This window comes from Hordeum vulgare, chromosome 7H, assembly GCF_904849725.1.
Source record: "Hordeum vulgare subsp. vulgare chromosome 7H, MorexV3_pseudomolecules_assembly, whole genome shotgun sequence".
In the NCBI taxonomy this organism is placed as follows: Eukaryota; Viridiplantae; Streptophyta; class Magnoliopsida; order Poales; family Poaceae; genus Hordeum; species Hordeum vulgare.
Genome location: NC_058524.1, coordinates 1,186,498 through 1,196,915, shown reverse-complemented (window position 1 = coordinate 1,196,915; position 10,418 = coordinate 1,186,498). Strand labels below are relative to the sequence as shown.

Sequence of the window (10,418 nt, the reverse complement as noted above, 5' to 3'; positions counted from 1 at the left end):
TTCAAAATTTGTACCCACATCCCATCAGACTCCATAGAAAGTCTAAACAACCATTTGCTGAGAAGACATCTATTTTTTGTCTCTAAGTTTTCGATACCTAACCCCCCTTGTTCTTTAGGCCGACAGATAATGCCCCATTTAGCCAACCTATATTTAGTCGAAACCTCATCACTTTGCCAGAAAAATCTAGAACGGTGGAAATTCAATCTTTTCCGCACCCCCACAGGTATCTCAAAAAAAGATAGGAGAAACATAGGCATGCTCGCTAAAACTGAATTAACAAGCACCAACCTACCGCCATAGGAAAGGATCTTACCTTTCCAACTGCTAAGTTTCTTTTCAAATCGCTCCTCAATGCATTTCCACTCTTTATTGGAGAGTTTACAATGATGAATGGGAATACCTAAATACGTAAAAGGTAAATCCCCAGCTTCACACCCAAATAACTGATTGTAAATGTGCTGTTGATTTTTGGCTTCACCAAAACATAACAACTCACTTTTATTGAAATTAATCTTCAGCCCTGATAGCTGCTCAAAAAGGCACAGGATGAGTTTTAAATTTCGAGCCTTCACTAAATCATGCTCCATAAACAAAATAGTATCATCGGCATATTGTAAAATGGACACACCCCCATCTACCAGATGTGGTACTAGTCCACCTACAAGATCCTTTTCGTTTGCGCGCTTAATCATGAGAGCCAACATATCAGCAACAATGTTGAAAAGGATAGGGGACATCGGATCCCCTTGCCTGAGCCCCTTTAGTGTCTGGAAAAAGTGACCAATGTCGTCGTTTACCTTAATTCCGACACTCCCTCTCCTGATAAAGGAGTCAACATGCTTTCGCCAAAGCTCATCGAACCCCTTCATACGCAAGGTTTGTTGTAAAAAGGACCATTTCACTTTATCATAAGCTTTTTCGAAATCCACTTTGAAAATCACCCCGTTAAGTTTTTTCGAGTGAATTTCATGTAAGGTCTCATGAAGCACGACCACCCCTTCCAGAATATTACGTCCGGGCATGAAAGCGGTTTGCGAAGATTGCACTACTGAATGTGCCATCTTAGTTAGTCTATCCGTTCCCACCTTTGTGAAGATTTTGAAACTAACATTAAGCAAACAGATGGGACGAAACTGCTCTATGCGTGTCGCCCCCTCCTTCTTTGGTATCAACGTAATTGTACCGAAATTTAGATGGAAGAGCTGTAACACTACAACAGGACAGACCTTTGGTAACACCGTCTTGTGTTACTACAGGCCCAAAAGTGTGTTACTAGGTCAGAGAGTAACACAATTTGAAATGTGTTACATTATCCCGTGTTACTAAATGATGTCAACTGTTACACATAGTAATTATTACCATATGTTAAAAATAGTGTTACAATTATAAAACATGCATATTATGTGTTACCAAACACAGTGGTAACACATTTTTGTAGTTATAGTAACACCCAGAGTAACATATTTGCACAAACGTACAACATTGGTGGTAACATGTTTTTCTAACTCTAGTAACACAAGCGCTACACATCAACTAGTAACATAATATCGGACTATTGTAACACTATGATTTATAGTTGTTAAATAATGTAGTAACAAAAATTTGTAACTATAGTAACACTACTATATCAATATGGTAACGTAATTGGTGTATTTTTTATTATTAATCACAAAATTAAGTACCCCTTTTATGGAATATAAATTTATTTAATAAATTTGATGCGATTGTGCAAGTGGTTGGTCATTTTATCATTATGGCGGCAACATCAAAATAGTATAGAAATAAAAGCACAACACACATAGAAATCCTCAATGTGAAGATACTAATTAAGAATATACAAGTGTATGATACATATGCATTACAATAAAGATATCATTCATATCATTTTGAGCATAGAAAACACAACTATGAAGAATATTACACCATAGAATTTGCATCAACTGGACGAAAGAAAAAGATCTTGTGGGTCATATTACATTTTTTCAGTCTATCAATGTAAACTACGACTATTGGTAGATAAAATCTTTAGATTTTATTTGCTTCCGCATCCAAGAATTCAACCGTAACTCAATTATCCTTCTCTCGAATCTGTAAAAGAAAATTGCACGTTAGATATATGTGATTAAATGCACACGAATATGATTTGAGAATGTTGAAGAGAAGATTTAACTTACAAAAGCAGAAGGCCATGCAATTAAGTATCCTGAAAAGAATGCTTCACCAATTGTCTTGCAATCAGAAACTTCCCTTACCAACTCCTCATTATCAAGCAAAGGTTGATCTATGCGCACGAGGGCAAATTCAGCACCTAACTCAATACCACACGTCTTAGTTCTTGGATCGGTACTACGAATAGTACCATACGCAACATTCCTCTTGTTGGGATATGTTGAAGTCTTCAAAACTACTTTGGAACCAGCCTATATTATGATCAATATTAGCATTCAATGACAATCATAATATAATTTACATGAACAATGTGAACACTTTTTAATGTCAGCCCAGCTTTTTGAAAATAACTAGCATGATGCCCGTGCTTTCCTACGGAGCTATGAAAAAATAGAAAAGTAACTTGCATGTATTTTTATTATGGAGCAATGCAAAAAAACATGGCTTCCCAAGTAAGTATGATGGTTTTGTATATATTGCCAAATATGTGCAATTTCAGTATGACAACATAGACAAAAAATCAATGCATATTAAGACTTATAGATCTTAATTCTGGATTTCCCGTGCTTGATTAAAAATATATCCAAAATTCTAAAGTGATATAGTTTCTCAATGTCCATAGCTTACTCCTCACTATAGCATTTTAGTGCATGTTCAGTATTATGAGTAATATGATAGAGAATGTCCTCATGGCCAAAGTACAAATGGCCGGCTACGACAACAAGGACTAACGCACTGCCAATGCATAAACAGTAACATCCTTACATTTTACGACACCCTTGCCAATGCATAAACAGTAACATCCTTACATTTTATAAGTGGTGAATAGTAACATGGTGAGCTGGTTGTGCGTTCAAATCTACGGGATGAATAGTAGCATCCTATTTACCCATAAAAAAATCTGCTGCCACAATTTTTTATACGTGTGCCATGCCATAGTAGTAAAGATATGGTTTCTTGGAAAAATATTGGTATTAAATACTTTGAAGTGTTTGGCTTAAAAAAATATTGTATTTTAAGTTACTGTGGTATATCTTATACTGAATTTTTCTAAAACTGAACCAAGAGAAATCATTGGGGCGAGATTGGCCTGTTGACGTCTCCGTGTACGTGCAATTCAAAAAATTCTACAAATTATTTAGTTGTTGATTACTTTCTGAAAATCTCGAACCAAGATAGATCGCTAAATAAATTGGTAGTTGAAGCACACTTGTACACAGGAAGTCATGGGAAGGACCCATGTGCGTGACTGTATAGAGAGTGTAACTGAAAGTCCCCTCTTAGGTAACTCAGTGTGCATGTAATATATTGTCCAACTATATATGCTTGCATGCATCTTTTTTTGCAGAGGACAGTCCTGATTGGTCGAAGTTGTGAGAAAACATTCTATTAATCACGACAGGAAATTGAAGTTGCTATTTCAGGTATGTCTTGCAGTCTTTACAAATACTCAGTACTGTAAACTTAATTCAATATAAGCACGAATAAATAATATTCAATATGGATGGAGCATTTTTTTATTATATTGATTAATATCTAGATTTTTGGAAGTTATATTTACCTGAAAGATATCCGTGCAAAAATTTCCCGTAACCTTCGAAGGGACCTCTAAACGCCCACATCTTAATGTCTCCAAACATGTCAATTAGGAAATCATTGACCTAATTAGAGGAATGAATAATTAAGATAATCTTTTGTAAAAATAGATATTTGCAGGAATGACATACCAAGAAACTCTCAATTTCATCACAGAATAAGGAAATAGTAAGTCTGAATTCCATAGCAGAATAAGGAAATTCTACTACTGAAACGAAAGAACAAATATATATGCATGTCTCCACCTTCACAATATTATTGTATGTAGTAATGCATAAAGGATTTGTATCTGTGATACAATGCTCGGAAACACAAAGGGCCATGTTCTTTGGGAGAATGATGAGGCAATCACATGGAAGCTGTTGGATTTAGAACGCTGATTAAATCCTCCAGCACAACGTTCGTGCAAGCTAGCTAAGCTAGCACGTGGATGGTTGTTTGATCAACAGTAGCCACACACATGCACGTACAGCCGTGTACGTAGACGTGAAGATCGAACTCGGCGGAACGGCTTGGCTACTCTCGACGGAGGAGGAAAGTCCCGATGTATTGCAACAGGTCCGTATCGAGCCTGATACTTTGTATTGCTTTTCGTTTTTCTAGTGTTACAATCAACACCCCTAGGGTGTCTTTTATACACGTCCACAAGGGACTATGGAAATAGACTAGGACTAGAAATCCTAATACTACTAGGACTCGGTTTGGCTTTCTTTCCTAATCCTACATGAGCAACATGATTAACATCTACATTCACCTCCTTAATCTTGTTGCTTGACTTCACTTCTTGCACTCCGACTTTCCTCCTCATCTCGATGAACTTCTGTCGACCGAGGGACTTGGTGAAAATATCGGCAAGTTGGTCTTTCGTGTTCACATGTTGAACCTCGATCAACCCTTCTTCAATGCACTCCCGGATATGGTGGAACCGGGTATCTATGTGCTTGCTCCTTTCGTGATGAACCGGATTTTTGCACAACGAGATTGCAGCTTGGTTATCGATCTTCAGTGACACCTTCTGCACCTCCCGCTTTGCAAGAATAGCTAGGAGTCTTCTCAGCCACACTGCTTGACAAGCCGCCGTGCTTGCCGCTATGTATTCTGCCTCGCATGAAGACAGTGCCACCACCTTTTGCTTCTGAGAATTCCAGCTAATCGGATTCGGGCCAAGGTAGAAAACCATGCCCGTTGTGCTCTTTCGGTCATCAACATCACCTGCTATGTCGCTATCTGAATATCCACGAAGGATCAATCCTTCCTTTCCCTTTCTGTACGTGCAACCAAGATTAATGGTGCCTTTCACATAGCGCAAGATTTGATTGACCGCGCTCATGTGCTCGGTTGTCGGATTCTCCATGAAACGACTCACGATCCCGACTGAATAAGCCAAGTCAGGTCGGGTATGCACCAAATATCTTAGGCTGCCCACAACGCTTCGATACATTGTGGTGTCCACCGGTGGATTTGAGCTACGCTTGCTCAACTTGTGACGTTGGTCCATTGGAACTTGTGTCGCGTAGCAATCTGACATGCCACACTTGTCCAATAACTTGACCGCGTAAGCCGATTGACATAGGGAAATCTCTCCGGAGCTTTGCTTCACTTCGATGCCCAAGTAATAGCTGAGTAATCCCAGATCACTCATGCTAAACTTGTTCTTCATTTGCGCCTTGAAACGTTCAATTTCTTGTACGCTATCTCCGGTGATAATCAGATCGTCGACATAAACTCCAACTAGCAGGTTTGAGCCTTTGGAGTTCTTTGTATAGACTGCGTGCTCGAGGGGACATCTCTTGAACCTGAGCGAGACCAGACTTCGGTCTAACTTTGAGTTCTAAGCTCTTGGCGCTTGCTTTAACCCGTAAAGTGCCTTCTTGAGCTTGTAAACTTTCCCTTCTTCGCCTTTCTTCTCGTAGCCGAGGGGTTGTTCCACGTACACTTCTTGTGTGAGATCGCCGTTGAGGAAAGCGGATTTAACATCCATATGATGAACCTTCCAATCCTCTTGTGCTGCCAAAGCTAGGAGCACTCTCACCGTCTCGATTCGAGCAACCGGTGCAAACACCTCATCATAGTCAACTCCTTGACGTTGAACGTAGCCCTTTGCAACGAGTCTTGCCTTGTACTTCACAATGGCACCCTCCGTGTCCTTCTTTAACTTGTAAACCCACTTCAAACCTATCGTCTTTTGGTTTGGAGGTCGGGTTACCAAAGTCCACGTGCCATTGCTCTCAATTGCCTTCATCTCCTCATCCATGGCGTGCGTCCAGCTAGGACTTTTTCTCGCCTCTACGAAGTTCGCCGGCTCCTCAACTCCGAACAGACATAGTCCGGAGTACTCGAGCGTAACTGGCTTTGTGTACTTGTAGACTTTCTTGAGGGTCTTGTAGCGACGAGGCCCTGAGGAGTCCGTTGTGGCTTGCGAAGGAGGCGACACAAATTGTGTCGGTGTTGATGCACTTGAGGAAGACGTCTGAGACCTTGGTGTGTCATCGACATCCGTGTCGTCGGCGTAGTCGTCGTGACCGTGACCATCATCTTGATTGTCGTCGTCACTATGCGCCTCGTTGTCGATGTTGTCGTCGAGATCTCCGCCTGTGTCGTGCGCGGCGTTGTCGCTATCTCCTTGCGACCTATGCGCGTCGTCGTCGGTGTCGGCACCATGATGATCACTACCATTGTGGTCACCTTGGTTGGGTGTCTTGCCAATCACCTGGACATCCTCCCCTGCATCATCATCAGTTGGAAATTCAACTGCAAATATGTTACTGTTTGGAGCATCGTCGGCTGCGGCGCTCCAATTCCACGCTTGGTTTTCTTCAAACACGACGTAGCGTGAAATCCGTAGACGCTTGGTTTGTGGATCGTAGAAACGGTATGCCTTGGTGCCAGAACTGCTCTCGTATCCGATGAACACCATCTTGGTGCTACAATCGGCAAGCTTTGAGAGGTGCGGCTCCGCCGTCTTCACATGTGCCACGCACCCGAATGTCCGTAGATGAGACACATTCGGCTTCCGTCCGTAAATTGCTTCATACGGAGTCTTGCCGATCACCGCCTTCGTTGGAGCCCGGTTGAGAAGATAGACCGCCGTCGAGACAGCTTCTCCCCAAAAAGTCCCTGGCAGGTTCTTGCTCTTGAGTAAACTCCTTGCCATGTCAACAACGGTTCGATTGCACCTTTCAACGACCCCATTCTGCTGCGGCGTGTAAGGTGTCGTGAGGAACCTCTTTATGCCAATCTTCTCGCAGTAGTCGTTGAACTCATTCGACGTAAACTCTCCGCCGCGATCTGTCCGTAGAGCGCGAACCTTCAGCTTGTGTTCCATCTCTGTTGCAGCCTTCAATTTCTTGAACGCTTCAAACGCCTCATCTTTAGATCGTAGGAGAATGACCCACATATATCTCGAGTAGTCGTCTACCACAAGGAAGAAATACTTCTTTCCAGCGTGAGTTGCCGGGGTGATAGGGCCACATAGATCACCATGGAGCAGCTCGAGTGCATCACTTGCAGGATAGGTAGACTGAGCAGGGAATGGCCTGCGGTGCTGTTTTCCAACCAAGCACCCGTCACATACTCGATCAACATGGTCGATAACTGGCATCCCGGATACCATCTGCATCTTTGACATCTTCTTCAAGGCGTAGAAATTAACGTGTCCAAATCTAGCATGCCATAACCACGAATCATCATCACTCTTGGCAAGCCAACACTCCGGTTGAGATTGATGAAGGTTGAGGATATAGAGCCTATTCCGTGTGCGATTAACACGAGCTAGCATGTTTCGAAGGTTGTCGAAGATCGTCATCACTCCGCTCTCTATATTCACCTTGCATCCATTCTCATCAAGCTTCCCAATAGAGATGATGTTGTTGCGCAGCCGTGGGATGTAGTACACTCCGGTGAGTATGCGATGTTCGCCTGTGAGACCCTCAAAGAGGACAGATCCTTGCCCGCAAATCTCCACAGCTGAACCATCACCGAACTTGACCGAGCCTTCAACATCGTATTCCAGCTCGAGGAATTTCTCCTTGCACCCCGTCATGTGGTTACTGGCACCCGTGTCGAGATACCACGACACGTTCTGATCACCGGATAACTTTGGTGTCACTTTTTCCTCATGAAGTAGCACCTTCCGGCTTGGTTTTACAACCACCGTTTCAGCGAGATCACAAACTTCGGCCATCAGAAGACCTGGACCTTCGTCTTCCTGCTTTGCCAAATTTGCCTTGATCTCCCGCTTGTTAGGCTTTGGACAATCCTTCGCAAAGTGACCCATCTTATTGCAGTTATAGCACTTGACCTCGGACAAGTCCAAGTTCCGTGGTTTCTGCTCTTTAGATTGGCCCGCCTTACCATGACCTTGTGGTTTGCCTTTTCCGGTTTGTCCATCGCCCTTCGTGTTGCTTGAGCCTTCGCCACCGTCACGCCTTCCTTTGCTACTTGGGGCCTCCCAGTCTGTGCGCGAGTACATGAGTTGGTCACTACCTACTCCTTTGCCTTTCCGACAGCCACGAGCATTCTCTTCCCATGTCCGCAATCGTCCGATCGCCTCCGTTATGGTCATGTCGTCGATGTCGTAAAGCTGCTCGAGCGTGCCGATGATGTACGTGAATTTATCAGTGACAGAACTGAAAAATTTCTCCACGATCTCGGTCTCATCGAGCTTTGCACCAAGCGCGCGGATCTCTCCCACCAAAGTAGTAAGACGCATGGCGTAGTCATTCACCGATTCAGTTTCCTCCATCTGCAACTTGTGAAATTGGCGCTTCAGCACTTGTGCCCGAGCCTTGGTGACGCGATCTTCTCCGATCCTCATCTCCTTGAGTGCGTTCCACGCCTCTCTTGCCGTCTCGAACTCCGCCAATGTCATCAGCACGGAATCCGGCACAGACTGAGCTATGGCGGCCATGACACCTTCGTCGCGCTCCTCGTCGACGTCGTCGTCCGTGATGGCCTCCCACACTCGAAGGGATCGAAGAATAATCTTCATCTTCACCGCCCACACGCCGTAGTTGGCGTCGGTGAGCATCGGGTACTGGATGGGGATGTTGCGATGCGCCTGGACGTTAGCGCCGCTCGTTCCTCCACCATTGGTTGCTGACTTGACGCCCTTCTTCACCTTGTCGCCGTTCTTGTTCGCCTTGGCACCGCCGCTGCCGGACTCGACCGACTCAGCGTCGCTGTCCGTCATCGTAGATCGTAGATCGTTGAGGCTCTAGATACCAATTGTTGGATTTAGAACGCTGATTAAATCCTCCAGCACAACGTTCGTGCAAGCTAGCTAAGCTAGCAAGCAAGCAAGTGGATGGTTGTTTGATCAACAGTAGCCACACACATGCACGTACAGCCGTGTACGTAGACGTGAAGATCGAACTCGGCGGAACGGCTTGGCTACTCTCAACGGAGGAGGAAAGTCCCGATGTATTGCAACAGGTCCGTATCGAGCCTGATACTTTGTATTGCTTTTCGTTTTTCTGGTGTTACAATCAACACCCCTAGGACGTCTTTTATACACGTCCACAAGGGACTATGGAAATAGACTAGGACTAGGAATCCTAATACTACTAGGACTCGGTTTGGCTTTCTTTCCTAATCCTACATGAGCAACATGATTAACATCTACAGAAGCTGCCTAGCAGGCTGCTTAGATTTTTTCTAATTGTCACCTCATTGTTATTTCTCTGCTCTTCATACAGTTATGCCAAGAAAATAACTTAGATTAGGAGTCATGCAACTCATCAAACGATTTATACATGTTTCCACCTATCACCAAATCTGAAGTATTGCGCTTTAAAAAAAGTTCCCTCGATCTCAACCTACTCACGGGCATCATAGATCGCACATGAAGCATCCAAGTACTCGGAGTTCCATCCGCGCAGATCATGTATCATCTAGATCAGACTGCGGGGCAATTAGCATAGGATGTTGCTACACAGCGCCCGCACAGCGTGCGTGCGCATCTCGCGGCCGCCAGTTAAGGAAAGCCCTGCTCTCTGTCCCACGCATGTGCTTCAAAAAAGGCAGGTTCCCCTTCCCCCTTTCGTTGCCGCGTCTTGACAGCCAACTCCACTTCTGCCTCACGTGATTTTTCACCCACCCCCTCTCCCAACCCAGCACCACAAGATCCCACGTCCCACATAATCAGCACCCGTCCCATAGCAGTGAAAAAACAGAGTAAAAGAAGGCCGAAATCAAGTGAAAAATTCTGGAAAAGGAAGCACAATTGTGTTTGCAATTCTTTCTTGCTCGTCAGGCAAAAAAGCTAGATATTGTAGGCAAAAAAAATACAAAAGTTGGAAAAATTTCTCCCGTGTAAACAGCAAAAGGTAACAGGTTGTTCCACTTTGTTTTCTCCATGAACTTCATCATAGAACTTGTGTATTTCCCTGTCTGTACCTACCCCCTATCTACTACTTGCAGAAATTGCCCCCTGTATCGAATTGTTTCAGAACCTGGCTTGTATAGACTTTGGATGCTACTGTAGTTGCTTAAAAACAAGCTAGTAGTAGAGTATAGTTGCTTACAAAAACACAAGGTAGGCAGGGAAAAAAGCCCAAAAAACTAGTAGTAGAAAAAGCCCGAGTTGCCACAAGTATTAGGTATAGCCTGAACTAGATTTTTTTTGCCTATACCGTGAAGTTCTGTGTGCC

The 10,418-nt window shown here is 43.8% G+C and overlaps 1 protein-coding gene across 2 annotated transcripts; it reads right to left on the bottom strand.

The window, feature by feature from the left end:
- Positions 1 to 1,804: 1,804 nt before the first annotated feature.
- On the bottom strand, positions 1,805 to 9,682 carry LOC123412259. 2 transcript variants are annotated; one of them, XM_045105207.1, is made up of 4 exons: positions 9,593 to 9,682; positions 3,734 to 3,802; positions 2,178 to 2,423; positions 1,805 to 2,091 (listed from the first exon to the last, which is right to left on the bottom strand). In XM_045105207.1, the coding sequence occupies exons 1-4, from the start codon at positions 9,650 to 9,652 to the stop codon at positions 2,071 to 2,073; spliced, it is 396 nt and encodes a 131-aa protein (XP_044961142.1). In that variant the 5' UTR covers positions 9,653 to 9,682; the 3' UTR covers positions 1,805 to 2,070. The 2 variants fall into 2 exon arrangements, 1 of the variants encoding a protein (XP_044961142.1); XR_006613457.1 differs by having other exon boundaries at positions 3,734 to 3,833; positions 9,593 to 9,678.
- Positions 9,683 to 10,418: the final 736 nt, after the last annotated feature.

Excerpts from the sequence above, each read along its gene's own strand:
- LOC123412259 (XM_045105207.1), bottom strand. The coding sequence starts at position 9,652 with ATGATCTGCGCGGATGGAACTCCGAGTACTTGGATGCTTCATGTGCGA. Across the intron at positions 3,803-9,592 it reads ATGTGCGATCTATGATGCCC|ACATTAAGATGTGGGCGTTT; the intron begins GTGAGTAGGTTG and ends ACATGTTTGGAG. Across the intron at positions 2,092-2,177 it reads TTGCATGGCCTTCTGCTTTT|ATTCGAGAGAAGGATAATTG; the intron begins GTAAGTTAAATC and ends TTTCTTTTACAG.